General features: G+C 41.3%; 1 protein-coding gene across 1 annotated transcript in view; it reads right to left on the bottom strand.

Annotated features, from left to right (window-relative positions):
- MBOAT1 (membrane bound O-acyltransferase domain containing 1) overlaps positions 1–18,330 on the bottom strand; it is a 112,768-nt gene that overhangs the window by 55,629 nt on the left and 38,809 nt on the right. Inside the window, exons 2-3 of the mRNA XM_060164269.1 lie at positions 1,402–1,547; positions 439–516 (exon numbers count right to left, since the gene is read on the bottom strand). Of these exons, the coding sequence (XP_060020252.1) occupies positions 439–516; positions 1,402–1,547 (224 nt within the window). The remainder of the gene's footprint in view (positions 1–438; positions 517–1,401; positions 1,548–18,330) is intronic.

Here is an 18,330-nt window from a genome sequence, read left to right as displayed (position 1 = left end):
TAACAGATCTGATTTCTGTCACTACAGATTAGCTTGCATTTTTGAGAACAGAATTTGTGGGTCCTCCTTCATTCAGCATGTTGATTTTGAAATTCATCCATGGCACTGTGTGTAGCAATCATTCATTCTTTTCTATTGCTGAGTAGTATTCCATAGTGTGACCATCTGGGTTGCTTCCAGGTTGGTGCTATCACGAATGAGGCTGCCTCATTCTGACAAACTCTTTTTCCTGAGTCCCAATTCACATCACACTTTTTTTCCATAAGCTTTCTCTGAAGACTCCCAGCATTTAAGGTCTCCCATCCCTCCTTTCTGATATCCCAAAGCACTTAGGATATGCCACATGTGGCAAATGGGGAGGGCATCCCTTCATCCTAGAAATATATTTCAAAGATCATGAAAAGCTTCACCTTGCATTGTTCATTCCCAGGGTCTTACCTGTGAATATTGGATGTGCTTGCAGTGACCATGATTCCATAGCACATTAACACCAGCACAAAAAGATGCACAGAGTACCTGTAGGCCATCATGGGGAGAAAAGGGAAACACTGAATATATTTCATATTAACATACCTCTTGGCCACCCATACTGCACCTCCACCTCCACTCCCACAAAAAAGCAAGTGATCAGTTACCCCATGTTTATGTAGGAGAAAATAAATCAAGTATTTTCGTCCTATGTAATTAAGATACTGTGTGACACTAGGAAGACATGACATAGTCTGCCAACTGCAGTGAAGAGAGTTCTTTCTTTCAATTTTAAAGTATCAAGACCACAACCGAGCTGCCCCAGATACCAAAATACTCATCATCCTTTCTTAAATTTTCATTGAAGGAGGAAGAGCCATAATCTACTACCCTGAACAAAGTCACAAATTCCCTTAAGTTGTACTTCTAGAAATGTTCATTCCTAAAACTTCTTCCCCAAGAAGTACCCCTCCCAGGGGATTTGCCCAGCTTTCCTAGTAGAGAACGTCTTAGACCACAGGTTTTCTCTGTTAAAGAATGACACATTCCCTAACACCAGCACGAAAACTATTATTCTATTCTAAATGCAGGATTAACACCAGTATCTCTAGCAGTGATGCAAGAAAAACACCAATATCTACAACAGTTAGGAAAGGTCCCTCGTCGGGAAAATTAAACCTTAGAACATTCCATTTACATGACCCAAGGTGAGATCAGCAGAAGTCTAATTTTAAGAAAAATTCACTGAATTGATTTCTAATAGAGTCCGTTTATTGGTTCCAGTTTCTTACAGTAAATGGAGATTTTTCAACATCCCCAACATTTTACAATACGAGTAAATATCTTTTTTCTTTCCTTAGTGCCTGGGAAATGCCAAGAATATCGCTACAAAACCAAATGATAAATATTAGAATTCAGGAGGCTCGTACTCACCAGCCAAAACAAAAGATGACAAAACAGATGCCAAAAACGGTGGCGAACGCATGCCGGACATCAGGACTGGTTTTACCAGGACTCAAGTAGCTGCGGAACCAGAAAGCAGCAAACAAAGCAAAGAGCTGGCATGCCACAAAATTCACCTGTACGGGAAAAAAAAGAGAGAATTGAGACTTTTACTGTTTGGCCTGTGTGTGAGTTTTCCCTACTTCTTTCAGATTCTACGTCAAGGTGCATCTCAGACTTGGATGTTTTCCTCAGTAGAGCATTCGTTTGGAGGAGGTGCGAGAGACTGAAAAGATAACCACACCCTCATCTGGTATAAGAAGTGACAAACCCAAAACTTCCTTCTCCAATCTCTGAGACTAGCCAAAGCTGCTTTCCCACCAACAAACCGGAGACTTTCTATTGGAAGGGGCCTTATCAGACTGTGAGATCACTTTGCTGGGTGTCTTCCCCTCCCCCCCCCAGCATTATGTTCTTCTCGAGATGCAGATGAATCAAATCCATGAGGCTTCCCTCACTGGTACCTCAGAAAACACATGCTCCTCCAAAACAATCATCAGCTGTTTTCTGAGTCTAATTGTTCTCATTTTAAATTAACACGAAATAAACAAGAACATTGCTCAAATCCAAGGTGCACCAGTAAAGACCCACAAAGTAAGAACCAGCCCCGCAATGAGCTTTCAACATCAAAACTATCCAGTCATGCAAAATAGGCACCACATCTCCTTAGAAAACTCTCAGTGATCTCTCTCTCAAAAATATTTTACCTAAAAGAAACTATAAAATAATTCCCCAATACCCTTAGAAAAGATCAGCTGATTTAACACAAAACCAAAATACATTAAGTGGTTTAACCATTAATTAACATGGGAAAAGCAGTTTAAGCTTTTTAGAGTATTCAGCATGAAAACTTCGGTATCAATTTGCTTTTAGAACGGATGGAGGATAGGAGTATCTGAATAAACCCTCAACTTCAGTCTCGACAGTTTTTCATGCTACAAAAAAACTGTGGCTGTTAGTGAAATTCATCAGGGTTATGCTCCAAGGTAGGGCTGCAAGCAGCCAACGTCAGCTCCACCCAAAGCTCATTTGTTTTCCCAATAACAGGAATACTTTAAACTCCTTATAATTCATAGAAAATAACACTTTCAGAGAATTTCTTGTTTTTAAAATTGACTGTGCTGTGTTTCCCCTCTATTTGGAGATCACCCTTCCCCAGTCTTTCCAAAAACTTATTCCTACTACTGTTCATACTCGATTTCTACCTTGAAAGACAGGAGGTGAACTGGGATCCTATCCTGCATGATGTGGTCATATCTCTTTATAGCCTAAATGCACAACCAACAACACACACACACACACACACACACGCACACACATATACACAAAAAGAAAAATAATTGTCTTAGCAAGGTTCAGAATATAAAGGAATTGGCAACTAGAAAGTCAAAGTTATGATTATTTGTAGACGATCGGCCACACATTGTTTCATCCTCTCAGCCCACAGTGAGAGCAGACCAGCCCACAGTGAGAGCAGAACATAGTTACTCAGAAGAGCAAGCAAGGGGAAATTTGCACCATTCTTTTTGGCTGGCCAGTAATTATTGAGCACCCTTGTGCATGAAGAATGGTTCAGGGGCTAGAGCAGCAGTTCTCAAAAGTATGGTCCCCAGACCAGCAGGAGTAGCATCACCTGGAAACCTGTTAGAAATGCAGACTCTCCAGCCCCACCCAGACCTACTAAATGAGACATTCCCAGAGTGGGCCCAGCAATCTGTGTTTTATCAGGCCCCCCAAGTGATTGTGATGCACACTCGAGTTTGAGAGCCAACAGGACAAAGGAGAAAAAAGGCATGATCCCTGCCTCCAGGAGTTTATAATCTAACTGGCAAGAGAACACAAATAACCTACAAGAAACTGTAAAGTAACAGCAACATTGTGTGCCTTTAGATCCAAAGTAAATGACAAGAAGTTCATCGTTAAGGAGGGATGAGATTCAGGCAATCAGAAAAACTGTTGAAACAGGTGAAAATTGAGGGATGTTACGAACATTAAAAAATTAAAAAAATAATGCCTGCGTCCTATCTTCAACCATTCTGATTGATCTGGCCTGTTGTCAGGCCTTTTCAAAGTGTTCAGGTGATTCTAACATGCAGGCAGGATGGCGACCTCCTAGATTAGAAGAATAAAGAGAGAGACCTACAGAGGCACCCATTAGGAGCCGGGCTTTCCCAGAATGCAAAACACAAATACAGGACAGGGAGGTTGGACCGTGCAAACTTGAGGCAAGGATGAAGTGGAAGAGATTTAAGAGTGATCAAAGCCTGACTGCCATCACTCAGCCAACCCAGGGCTCCTCAGGGCTCCTGAGCTGGGCTGGTCGTCTTCAAGACCCCTTCAAACCTATCTCCAAGGAAGAGAGGGCCTCACTGTGGGAAAACTACATCTAGTCTTATCACGCCAGCAACTGAAAAGGAGAAAGAGAAGACTCACTTGGCCATTGAAGCAAACTGCCATTATTTAGTCACCATAATGTCATACGTAACCAACTGAATGCCCTAGTCCTGACACTGAAAAGCCAACTGGTCAGGCTTAGGTAATTCATGGATTAATTCCACAAACATTTACTGGTTGACTCTATGTGTTAGATACTGGGGACAGTGAGCGAGACATTGTCACTACCCTCAAGTCAAGAAGAGGAGCTTTACACGCTCTGGGTTTCAATTTCCTTTTATGAACTGGTCTCTAATGCCTCTTCCAGCTCTAATGGTCTCTGATTCCATACATATCTAACCAGAATCTTTTCCCTTAACTGTTCATGGTAAATGTGCAAATGCAACACTTCAATATGGATTAAAAGCTTTCCCCTATATACAAACACAACCCACACCCCCCGCCTCTTCCCAGGAGTAAGTCACAGATGGCTAGCTGAGGGTTCAGGGCAAACTGTTCCAAGGTAAAAGTAGAAATACACAATAGCAGCATTAGTTCTAGCAGGAAGGTTCTAGCAGAATTGCTTTTCAATTACCAGAGGTACGGCTTAAAAGGTACGGGCTGAACCACAAGTAGACACCACTTCACACCATTAGGATGGTGATTATTTTAAAGACAAAATAATGAGCATTGGCAAGGATGTGGAGAAATTAGAACCCTTGTGCACTGCTGGTGGGAATGCAAAGTGGTGCAGCTGCCATGGAAAGCAGTGGTTCTTCAAAAAATTAAAAATATAATTACATACAATCCGGCAATTCCGCTCCTGAGTATATACCCAAAAGAACTGAAAGCAGGGTCTTGAAGAGATATTTGCCCACCATGTTTATAGCAGTATTAACCACAATAGCCAAAATGTGGAAACAACCCAAATGTCTATAAACAGTTGAAGGGATAAACAAAATGTGGTATATATACATACAGTGGAATATTATTCAGCCTTAAAATGGAGAAAATTCTGACACATGCTACAACATGGATGACCCTTGAAGATATTATGCTGAGTGAAATCATCCAGACACAGAAGGACAAGTATCTAACTCCACTTATATGAGGTACCTAGAAGAGTAAAATTCATCAAGACTGAAAGTAGAATAGTGGTTGCCAAGGACTGAGGAGTGGAGAGATGGATGGTGGTGACAGTCTCATAACAATGTGAATGTACTTAATGCCACTGAACTGCACTATATGCTTAAAAATGGGTAAAATGGAAAATTTTACACTACATATATTTTACTACGGTTTTAAAAAATGTACAGGCTGGAGCACAAAACCAATTTCTTAGTGTTTCCTTGTTCATATCAATACTGGTAGCTGGTAGGAACTATGGGCATCTCTGCAGCCAAGAGTGGCTAGCTGCCGTGACAACAATTCATATAGGAACATAATTAGATCTTTGTTCCCTTCCTCTCTAATGGACTAACAAAATTGGAGACATTATATTTTAAAAATATATCCCCAAATGGGTTTGATTTAATGTATGGGATCTACTTCCAAATAATCTTGAAGGGATGGGAAGAGTGGAGTGAGCATAAATCCATGGTCCTCAGCTAGGGATGAACTGCTCCCCAGGGGATACTTTTGGTTGTCATAACCAGAAAGGGGGTGGGGGGTTGGTGCTACTGGCATCTAGTAGGTAGAGGCCAGGGATACTGCTAAACATCCTGCAAGGCACAGGGCAGCCTCCCACACAAAGAATTTTCCAGTCCAAAATGTCAGTAGTGCCAAGGTTAAGAACTCCTGGTATAGATGAAACAAGATTGGCCATGAGCTTCAAACTGCTGAGGCTGAGTGCTGGGCACATGAAAAGTTCACTCTACTCATCTCTCCACTTTCACATATTTTTGCCCTTTTCCCTAATAAACAGGTTTTTATAACTACACAACTCTGGAAAGCAGAACACTGGCCTGAGATGATACAGAGTTTAAACCCTAGTGATAAAGAAGTCTCTTTATCCACATCAGAGAACAGCTAAGTTAGTGAGGAAATATACGTAAGCATAGAAACAAACCAAAACAATAAAGGGATGATGCCTTCCTAAACAGGAAAAGAACCACCTTTCATGAAATGATCAAACTCCCGAAAGAAGAGAACCAAATTATAACAAATGCAAGAGAAAAGCATTTTTCAATAATAATCAATTAAGCACTTGTGGCCTCCCAGCCCGTGACCAGCAACAGAACCAGCGGTTACCAGCAGAAGCAGACTACTGGGCTGCAAGACCCAGCTTCACCACTTACTGGCTGAAGAGTTACAAAGCTCGCTTCGTCTAGGCTCCGGGTTCATGTGACGGAGGCAGTAACAGTAGTACTGATTCTCAGGTTGTTTTGAGGGCTAAAGAAGTTAACGTAGAAAATCACTGGAAACAGTCCTGGCTCTGACACGCACTTGCTATTAATATTATTCTATATCCACTAAGTTAACACAAAAATTGTGCACAGATTAAACTCAATATGCGGTCACCACTGTTGGGCTGTTAAGAATTGGCTTCCCCAGTCCCCTCCCTGCTGCTCTTGGACAGATGCCCTTTCGCACCCATCATTCAGGCAGCTGCCTGAGTCTTCCATGTACCCTTTCTTCCACAGGGAGAGGCAATGCAGCCTAGGACGAAAGAGTCAACCCCTGGGTTTTCCAGTTCCTGATTAGCTTCTTCTAAAGCAGAGGTAAATCTGAAAGTCAAAGCAGTCTCCAGAAATTTAGGAAAGCTCTCTTTTTCCTTTTTAATCCTGAAAGCTTATCTTCATAGATCAGGAGCAAAACTGAAGAATTTAAAGCATTGGAGTTTCTACCATAATCCCAGAGGGAAGAAAAGCTCTTAATGATATAAGAGCTGTTCTTCCGCACAAAAGTTGATAAAGAGCTTGGCCAGGGGGCTTCCCTGGTGGCACAAGTGGTTGAGAGTCCGCTTGCCGATGCAGGGGACACGGGTTCGTGCCCCGGTCCGGGAGGATCTCACATGCCGCGGAGCGGCTGGGCCCGTGAGCCATGGCCGCTGAGCCTGCGCGTCCGGAGCCTGTGCTCCACAACGGGAGAGGCCACAGCAGTGAGAGGCCGGAGAGGCCGCAGCAGTGAGAGGCCCGCGTACTGCAAAAAAAAAAAAAAAAAAGAGTTTGGCCAGGGATCTGAAGGAGGGATTCCGTGGGTCAGGACTACCACTTAGACATGGGGACAAAAGGGTAAGAGCAAAGATGCTCAGACCATCAAAACGGATGGCATCCCTAGAGAAGTCTGGAGGAAGGATGCAGGTTATCACAGAAGAGGGTGGCCCGGCTTCTCAGAATGCAGCCCGGGGAGATGGCCAGCCCTGTAGAGAGGCACTCCAGAGGACCACAAGATGAGCTCCTCTTGAGCAGAGGCCAGCAAGGTTCCAATGGCACGGGAACCCAATGCCTGCCAAGGCCGCTGGGAAGGTCTGCTTCTCAGTCCCAGGTGCAGAGGGAGACGAAGCTTTACAGCCTTAAATGGGAGGTGAGCTGCCTAAAACTGGCAATTCAGCTTGAAAGGTAAATTAAGTTTAGCAGGGAGAAATTTTAAAAGTTCCGTTTTTGCATATCTGTCTGTGGCTGTAAGTTTTAAACCCACTGTTATTACCTCTATTAGAAATGTGCACCAAATTTTTACACACAAAAAAAGTACACCTCAGTATGATTTCTAGTAGCAAGAAGAAGGAACCTAAAAGTTCAAGGCACTGGTTAACATATAAAACAAAGGATGCACTTTGCACTACAATCCTTTTCAAAAGGAATATGGTAGTATTTGCTACAAGTCATACTTTTGACCAATTCCTGGAAATGTATTCATTGGTTGGTAAAAAGCTTAATGCTGAAAAACTGTCAAGGCATTATTTACAAGACAAAATAAAGCAAAATCTACCTACATATAGGATAACAGAGGGATAGTAATTAATGGTAAACCCGTTCAGTATAATAGTATTAAAATGGGCATTACAAAGCACCTATAATGAAATGAAAAACGTTTGCTGTAACTAATAAAAAGCAGAATATAAAACTGTATGGACATGTACAACCATGTTTTAAAAAAAACAATAATGGCATATGGAAAAAAGGCAAAGATAACATGTAAAATTGAACATGGCGGTTTTATCAAGATGACAGGAATCCAGGCAAATTCTTTGTAAATTTTTTTTCAACTCATAATGTAATTTCCATAACGAATTTCTCTCTCTCTCACACACACACACACACACACAATCAGGGCACTCTAAGAAACTCACAACAATCCTTATTTAATTCTACTCTATCCTCAGGGTTGCATTTATTAGCACCTACTATAAATAAAGTTTAGGGAGGAGTTAGGCATAAATAGAAGTCAACTTGTAAAAAATTTCACCTTAAAGAAAAACGCCCTTTTTATAGGCAGCAAAATGTCAGGAGTAACTGTGATGTGCATGACCAGAGAAGATGAAAATACGCAGTTTTACACTTAATAAACTCTTCACATTTAAAAGGTAAGTGTTAATTCTCGATATCACTCTGCACAGTAGTCAAAGAGTCAAGTTTTTACTTTTAGTATTAGAAACTACATGAATAAATGTATTTATAAACATATTTGTTCTAGTAATGCTATATTGGATGCACTATTTAATTTTAAAAAATCGCTTTTAAAACCTCTTTTCCATTTCTTAAATTTTACTATTTTGAAATAAACATGCCAAGCGGCGAGTTAATTTCTAGTTCCATTCTACTATTTAAACTCATATATGAATATTACATTCTGTCAATAGCACAGACCACTGTATTTTCATTTAAAACATGTAAAAATTGTATTTGTATATTTCACTTGTGTATTTATAAATTTTTACAGAACAACTTTGTTACTAACTAGACCTCTAAAATTACAAAATTATTTTGTTTTTGCAAAACAATTACAATTGTTTTTGCAAAATAATTACAAAATTATTTTGTTTTAAATTTTAAAAATTAAAATTTAAAAAAAAAAGGAAGGTGTGCCAAGTTTTTATTTTTCTACTGATGCCCTCCCTCTAGAGCAGGAAAGAAAGCTGCGCTTTCATTCGTGATCTCCAACAATACGCCCTCCACAGTTAAACAATTATGTGGGCCCTTCTACAGAAGGAAGCAGTAGAGCACAGTTGTTTTGATCCAACATAACTTGGATTCAGCAAGAGCTCAATTTTCACTGCTCTCGCAAGATTTCAAAGTCACGTACCCAAGGGTTTGACTTCTTATTTCACCAAAGCCCAATCACACTGAGCTGCAATTTTCCAGTGCAAGTTTTCAATCTTTGTGCTCTCATGTGCTGCTAGAAAGGCATTTCTTTGGGAGTTGTGTTCCATGGCCTTCATACGCTTCCCAAAAAAACCAAACTTTGCCAGGAGCACAAAACATTGCCTTCCTCCTAATGAAGAGATGCAAGCAGGCTATTTTTTCTTTTTTTTTTTTAATGGCTGTGTTGGATCTTCGTTGCTGCGCGCGGGCTTTCTCTAGTTGCGGCGAGTGGGGGCCACTCTTCATTGCGGTGCGCGGGCCTCTCACTATCGCAGCCTCTCTTGTTGCCGAGCACAGGCTCCAGATGCGCAGGCTCAGTAGTTGTGGCTCACAGGCCCAGTTGCTCCGCGGCATGTGGGATCCTCCCAGACCAGGGCTCGAACCCGTGTCCCCTGCATTGGCAGGCAGATTCTCAACCACCGCATCACCAGGGAAGCCCCCAAGCAGGCTATTTTTAACGAACAGCAAAGATTAACAGTCCAAAATGATTTCCCTGCTACAGTGATTTACCAGAGGTTCACCAGTGAGACCGAGGCAACTGTCCAGGCCTGGAATGCTCTTCTCAGCAACGCTGCCTTATATGTTCCCAGACAAAACCAATCTAATTAAGCAATTCCTTATTTAAAGGCGGGCTGTCCCTCCTCCACAAACAGTGCTTTTTGTGCACCGCCTCCTACAAATGCATGTGGCCCAGGAAAGTATGAAAAATGCTATTCCCTTCTGTACCACAGAACAAAAAGTGGCTGTCCCATACTCTCCAGCTACTTTGCACTTTCAAAGACATCCTTGTTATACTTTAAATCTAAACTCCTTGGAATGTTAGCAAGAAATGCTTTTAAATCTGTAATAAGCCAGTGTTTTCCAAGCTTGTAGATGAACAAATATGATTTAAGACTGATAATGTGGGTAATGTATAACCACACAAACTTCTAGTTGATATTCTGTCTCATCATAACAATAAGCACTTTTTTTTTCTGAGCGCTTACCAAGTGTTGGGCACAGTGATAAACTTTACATAAATGATGTAATTTCAGCTTCACAACCTTATGAAGTAGCTTACTCCCACTTTACACAGTAGGAGAAGGAAAAACAAAGGCTGAATTCACAAAGCTAGTGAGTGACACAGCCAGGGTTTAAAACCTGGCCTGAGTCCTCACTCATTGCATTGTACTGCTTCCCCTCGACTTCAAACATTCTCCCCAGAAATACTGTCACTCAGGGAGAATTTAGTAGCTGCCTGGATTAATTTCCTCAGGCTGCCATATCAAAGTACCACAGACTGGGGGGCTTAAACAACAGAACTTTATTATCTCACAATTCTGGAGGCTCTGAATTCAAGACGTCGGCAGGGTTGTTTTCTTCTGAGGCCTCTCTCCTTGCCTCTTTTTTATAAGGACATCGTCATTGGATTAGGACCTACCCAAATGACCTCATTTAACTGAGTTACCTCTTTAAAGACACTATCTCCAAATACAGTCATGTTCTGAGATACTGGGGGTTAGGACTTCAATATCTGGATTTTGCAGGAACACAGTTCAACCTCTAACACTTCCCAATAAAAATCTACTCAAAGACATGGAATGAAACAGACCTCATTTTCCTTGCTCCTGCAGGTGGGAAGTTAGCAAGACCCAAAGCAAACTGTGAGGGATGCTGAGTCTCAGCAAAAGCTGGAGCCCCCCCCCTCACCTGGAGATACCTCTGTACGGGGAAGACTTGATAGAATTCAAAACCATTTGAGGAATCCTGAAAAACCTTGTCCACAAGCATGCTGTCACCCACCTCCTCTGGAGATATCATTTCGCCATTAGAAGTAATTCCATTGTTAGCCAGTTAAAATATTAATAATAATAATAGCTAGTATTTAGGGTGCTTACTATATCCCAGCACTGCTCTAAGTCCTTCTGCCTGTAAGTCACAGAGAGGTTAAGAAATTTTCCCCAAAATCACACACCTGGTAAGTGGCAACACTGCAATTTAAACTTGGGGATACTGGGTCCAGAGTCCATCGGCTCAGCCACCCCAGAATGATTCAGTTAGTTCAATCTTCTCACGTAATTCCAACATCTCATTTTCCGGATAAGGAAAGTGGAGCCCAGAGATGCCCACTCACTCAGCCTGGGTCACACAGTCACTGAGAATCAGACTGGGACAAGAACGAAGGAGGCCAGCACAACTGCCCCAAATTCCCCACCAGCCTTGGGTGTGGGATGAAAATAAAACAGGGTGCAGGGGGTCAGACAGGCCCATCTAGAAATAAGTTCTGAGTAAGGATCCCTGGACTGCCAAAGAGGGGAGGGGAAACAGGCTGCTGTAGAAAACACCACTGAACAAGCACGTGCAACGTCTGCAGATGACTTTATAATCTTTTCTTTTTTTTATTGAGATACAACTGACATATAACATTATATTAGTTTCAGGTGTACAACATAATGATTTGATATTTGCATGTACTGTAAATGATCAATACAGTAATTCTAGTTAACAGCCATCACCACACACAGTTACAATTTTTTTTTCTTGTGATGAGAAATTTTAAGATCTATCTCATAGTTACTGTACAACACAGGGAACAATATATTCAATATCCTGTAACAACCTATAATGGAAAAGTAATCTCAAAAAATATATATATGGTAGCATATAGCATATATATATATGGTAGCAACTTTCAAATATACATTTCATTTCCTTATAAAATTAATAATTGCTCATTTGAACAACTGAACAAATACAGAGACGTGCAGGGCAAAAGCTCAGTTTCCCCATTGCCAACCTTCCACACACACTCTCCACCATTCTTCTTAGCAAACTACAGTATGTTTTTAAATACTTTCTACTATTTGCAAAAATATACCCATATACACGGTTTCTCCTTTGAATATAATCACGGTATAAAAATTACCTGCAACTCAATTTTTCACTAACAAAATATCGCAGATATCTTCCCAAGTCTGCTCACATTGAGCTAGTTTATACTTTGAAAAGTAAAAAGCTGCATGATATTCCGAAATACGTGTTGGGGGAGAGGGGAACACTCCCCACCTCGTAGATTTCCATAAGGACAAAATAATTTCCAGTCCATTCCCTAGGAGGGAAAATAAAAAAGGAGAATTTCCACCTTCTGTCCACCCTGACCCCTTGCTTCCTCCTCCCCAGGGAGGGAAGAATGACTTAGCCAACTGGTGAATCGCAGAGGAGACACTGGGCATGCCTGGTTCAGCCCCCTGGGACTTCTGTCTTTGGGGGCCAGTCTGCATTTAAACAAGGACATTCTCTGCTCTGTGCTCCCTGCCCTGCTGCCCTTCTCCCATGAGTACCAGTAGTTGGGGGCATAAGTCTTTCTCATTCAAGGGTAAAGATTGGTCAATCAGCTTTATCACTAATAAAGATAATATTTTGATCTCCCTCTGGCTGTCTCTTGGGTCTTATTTCCTAACTGGTTCCACATCTAGGAGAGGAAGAAAAGGGTTTTGTTGATTAGTTTCCCAAAACGCCAATATTATGTATGTGACATAATTTATGCAAGCATCCTCCAACTGCCAAGTGGTTTCCAGTTTGGGACCATTACAAATAGCACCATTAAAAAAAAAAAAAATCCTTGTACATACATCCTTATGTACTGGTGATTTTATGTCTCTAAGATAAATTCCTAGGAGTTTGATCAAACAGAATATTTATTTAAAATTTCAATAAATATGACCAAGTTATTTTCTCTAAAAGTTTAAGCAGTTTTGTAATAACTGCTGGCCCTCCCGCCAGCTACATATGAGTATGTGTCCTTTCCCCACACCCTTGCCTGCAGCAGATGTTATGAATCTGTTTAATCTTTCCGATCAGGTAGAGAACTGGTAGTATATTAATTTCAATTTGCATTTTCCTGACTACTGGTTGAACATCTTTTCACTTATTATTGGCCTTTGGCCAATGAATTTATTAGCCACTGGATTAACATTTTCATTACAGTAGAAAGGCAGTGATGCAGATCAATTAAGCACTCAGATTTAATCAATAGTACAGGGTCCCTCAGTATCTGTGGGGATTGGTTCTAAGACCCTAGCAGATGCCAAAATCTGTGGACTGTTGGCCCTCCTTATCCTCAGGTTCTATCCACGGATTCAACCAACTTCTAATCCGCAGACAAAGGAGGGCACACTGTAATGAGAGCTAGCAGAGTATAGGGATAAGCGTACAGGTTCTGGAGCCAGACTACCGAGGATTGAATCCCACCCTAACTTACCTCCTAGCTCTTCAACTTAACTAGTTATCTAATCTGTACTCCAATTCTTCTGTAAAATGAGGATAATAATATAGCTACCCTCATAGAATTAAATGAGTTAATACATGTAAAGTGATGAGCACGGTGCCTGACCAGCATGAAATGCTCCAAGTGTGCTAAATATTATCTTTTTTTCCCCATCAAGCTGTTTACCCAACACAGTAACAAGAAGAAGAGCTCAAATGTACTAATTAGAGTTGATCAATTTCTCTGCACATCCTTTAGTAAAAAGCATATAAGTGATGAACGTCCCCCCATCACTTATGGTCTACCAAATGCATAAGCTCTTATACAGTCAGCAGCTGTCCTAAATGTAAAAATGCAATTAGTCCATCTTCTCTCCCAAGTGAGATTCAACTGAGTACTTTAACGAGGCCACATTCATTACTCTAACATTTAAAAAAATCTCCTTATTATTTAAAAGTTCTTAGACATTACTGATCTGAAATAGTAGAATTAATCAATAAACAAGCCAACCGGAATGGAGCATGAATCAATTACACTATGATACTATAGTGTCATCTTATAAAAAAAAGTAACTAGACACACACACACACACACACACACACACACACACACACTGCATTTGGTTATTTCATGTCCCTAGGGAGGCAGTACGTACAAATATCATCAGTGTTTCCCCAGTGGGTAAAATGGAGAGGTTAAATAAGGTTTATTTAACAAAACAGAGGAAAACAGACTCCCAAGTCACCTCTTTCCCCAACAACCTATCACTGCCTCGTAAACAAAACACCTGACCTGAACAATTTCCTTCCTGGTGGACTTAAGTAAAAACTTCACCACTCCAAAGGAAGTGCCTTCCACAGGTGGATCTGCTTTTCCATCACCCATAATACTACTTACTATTTAACATGCTACTGTGAAAGACATACGGGAACATACGTATAGGTACAACTGATTCACTTTGTTATAAAGCAGAAACTAACACACCATTGTAAAGCAATTGTACTCCAATAAAGATGGAAAAAAAAAAAGATGCTACTGTGAGTGAGATCTTTGGGGACAAGGGAAAATGCAGAACCAGGGCTATATTTTCTTATGCAACACCCTAGGGTGTGACCCATTATCTCAGACTTATGAAATTCTCAAAAGTCTCGACACAGAATTAATTTTAATTCAGTTTTAAGTTGAAAATAAAACATATCACCGTTTAGCTTTTATAAAACAGAGCTCTTGTGGAGCCAGACGGGATGCAACACAAATGCCACAATTCCAAGAGAGGACAGACCGAAGGCCTCGTGGCCATTGTACAACCAGGGAACATCAAAATAGGAATATCTGTAATTCTGCCTGTCCCTAAGTACTAAGCTATTTCCAGTTTCTATTATGTAATCACCTTCTCTAAAATATGTTTATAATAAAAGGGAAACTCCAATTTGGACCATGAGTCAAAGGAACTGTGCATCCCTTTTTAAAAAAACAAACGAACAAACAAAAAACCACCTTAGCCTACTCAACAGGAAACAAGACAACCGTTTTCAAAGGCAGGAAACAAATGACCAACTACAGGTTAAAAAAAAAATTCAAGTAGTGGGCAAACGTTTCTTTGGTGCTTATTAATTCTCTCACCTATAGAGTCATAGGGAGGGACTGGGGGAAGGATTTGTACTTTTAAAATTTAATTACAAAGAACCCCTAAAATCAGACTCTATTTCTTCCCCTCCCCTTCATGCCATAAATCACGACATCTCCCTAACACTCCAAAACAACTGCTCTGAGCAAATCGCCAACCATCTCCTTGTTTGCTAGAGTCAATGAACCTTACCCAGTCTGTGCCTGCCATGAGCTCTCAGCAACATCTAACACAGTGCATTATCCTCTGCTCTTTCTTCTTGACTCCCTGACATTCCCTTCGTTGTCTTTACCTTCTGATCACTCCTTACCCCTCTCCTTTGAGAGCTGCTCCCCTGCCGCCCACCCCTGCTAAGATGGTGCCCTCTGGGCCAGCTTCGCTTCCCATGCCGAGTGATTGCCAATATATGCCAAAGGATCTCTCTTACGCCTGTGCCTCCAATTACCAGCCGATGACTTCCAGATCTGTTTCTGCAACCCAGATGTCTCTCCTACATTCCCAGGCATACACCCCCGTGCCTACTGGAATCCTCACTTGGATAAACCACAGACGCCTAAATTTCACGAGGTCCATAACAGCTCATCATCTTCCACCTCACCTAGTCCTTTTCGCCAGGCCTCTTATCTAAGGGTGGGCCCTTCAACCATCCAATTATTCAGGCCAGAAACCAGAGAACTGTACCTCTCTCTTAAATCCCATAAACGGAATCAATCTCCTCACTATATTAATTCTACCTCCTAAGTCTCTCAAATCCATTTGCTTCCCCGGCTACATCGACCTTAACTAATTCATTTCACCTGGACAACTTCAACAGCCATTTAACTAATCTCCCAGCCTCTGACCGTGCCCACCCTTCCCTCCCCTCCTCCTCCATCCTCCTAATTGCAGCTTAGAAGTCACCTCCTACAGGAAGTCTTCCCTTCTGCCGCTCCCCAGCACCCAAGCTTCTGCGGCCACAGCACTTCTTGCACTGTGTTGTAATGACCTCATTGCCTGGGCAATAGCTTCAAGAAGGCAGAGGTCAGGTCTATCCTTTTGATCAGTGTATCCAGAGAGCCTGCTATATATTGGGTTCTCAATATTGGAATGAATGAATGAATGAATGAAAGGCTCAGGAGCAAGGGAGGTTAGTCAGCACATTAGGGGGATAAGAAAAGGTAGGTAAAGGAAAGGCAGAGCAGAGAATAAGTAATAAAGGGCTCTGAAGGCCATGCTTACTCTTTATCCTGTAAGGAATACAGTTCCAGGCCTCTACCGGGCATTCAGAAAACATTTACTGAAAAGCTGATGTGCCAGGATGGGCTGTTTCGGAGCCACGGGTGACTTCATCACAAGGGTCCTTCTTTGAGACACAGGTGTCACTTTTTAAAATGATCAATGTTATTTCACGTGCATACATTTAGAGGAAATTAATAGAAACCAAACCCAACAATCTCTTTCCAATCTAATCCTCCCTCCCAACTTCAACAGTAAACATTACAGTTAACCCCATCGATCCAACCCCAGCAGCACTGCTAACAGCAGGGGATCCTTACACATTCTTGAACAGAAGGAAGACAAAAGAGGAGATAATAAATATGCTGTGGTACAAACTGCTACGAGAAACTGATTCCTAGGAATGCCTCAATTTTCCAACACTCTACCTGCAAATCAGAGGATCTGCTGCCTTGCTTTCTCAACTTTTGCTCTTAAAAGCAAACAGAACGTGAAATCAGCTTTCTTGCCTTTCCAAATCTGTAGTTAGCAAATACCATATTCTTGTTCCAAGGAAAGTAAATTCCCAGAACTACAGGGAAAAGTCCTGCAAACACATAAATGTAAAATATGTGTGTGTATGTATACACACATATACATATATATGTATATAACACCTTGGTGTAGATCTACAGATCATCAATCGTATATTTAATAAACATTTCAGTGTGATAGGATGCACAAAAACATATGGGAAAAAAGGCCAAAAGTGTAAAAATGTATGAACACGGTTTAGCTTCCTGGATGGACTCTATGAAGAAAAGGCAAGTTCTCCTCCATGTCACACAAAACTGGAATTTTGTGGTCTCTGAGTAATAGAAACTGGTATTTTCTAGACCTCTGTTCCCATACAAGAGAAAAACTTCTGAAAGTTAATCCAGGATTTAAATCTTAAAATTCCATAAAATAATCATAGAGATTCAAACCGGTTTTTAAAAGACACCACAACTGAATGGAAACATTTCATCAGAAATGATTAATGACTCATTTTGGAAAATACCTGAAATAAAGTCAGAATACATTTGGCTGTTCATACGTAGGAGGACACAAAAGAGATTAAAAATTTTGTTTGTCTTAGAAGAGACAGACCAGAAATCGGAGAAGTCTTTAGATCTGAGTATTACATGAAGAACTAGGCAGTGCCAGTAAACATTTAGGAATACTGGGTTGAAGGTACAGAGAAAGGAGAAAGACAACAATGTTGGGGAAGGGAAATAAGAAGGGACAAGACAAAAAGGATATGGTTTAACTGCTGCTTCTTACAAGACTGTTCTACACCTCAGATGAGGTCCTAGAATTGGCAGAATAGTGTAAACAATTAAAACTCTAGATAAAGTCTATTTTTCGAACAGAATGTGAGGGTCTCATGGACAGAAACCTAGTGGCTTATGACTCTTTGGATCCCCGGCACCTAGCACAGTACCTGGCACGTGACAAGCATTTAATCTCTGTAGAATGAAGGAATGAGAAAAGGCATAAAAAAGAAAGTTAAAGAAAACCTAGGAAAGAAAGGAGAAATACTAAGACAGCTACAACAGGTATCACTCAGTGGTGCCCACCACTGGTGGCTCCAAAGAATGACTCTAACTAGTGCCCTTCTTGGCTTTACAGTGGATCACAGCTATGTGAGTAAAGGCAAAATGATACCCAGGCTTTGCTGACTGGAAGACTGCTGACTTCTTTTTTCTCTAGAGTGGAAGACCAACGGTCAATCTACCCTGATGTTCTCACACTCCACCCACCCCTTCTCAATGCCCGAGGGACCAACCAGTCCTACACATCACAGTATGCACCAGGCCGGGGGGGGGGGGGGGGGGGGCGGGGGCCGGGGAGCAGCTCTCTCTCCATCCTGAGGACCAAGCTCCACAGGCTACCTGTCCCAGTAACCTGGGGTCAGCCACTTACTGGGGCCTCTGCAGACTCAAATGAAAAACGGGACTAATAATAAACGTCAGGACTTCTGCAGAGATTTGCATGTTTTACAAAAAACAAAGGGTTTGAAGGAACCTTGGAAATGATAGCACAGTAACTCAACAAATCTGTGATGGCACTAATTG

Source organism: Lagenorhynchus albirostris, chromosome 10, assembly GCF_949774975.1.
Source record: "Lagenorhynchus albirostris chromosome 10, mLagAlb1.1, whole genome shotgun sequence".
In the NCBI taxonomy this organism is placed as follows: Eukaryota; Metazoa; Chordata; class Mammalia; order Artiodactyla; family Delphinidae; genus Lagenorhynchus; species Lagenorhynchus albirostris.
This window is presented reverse-complemented; position numbering and strand designations above follow the sequence as displayed.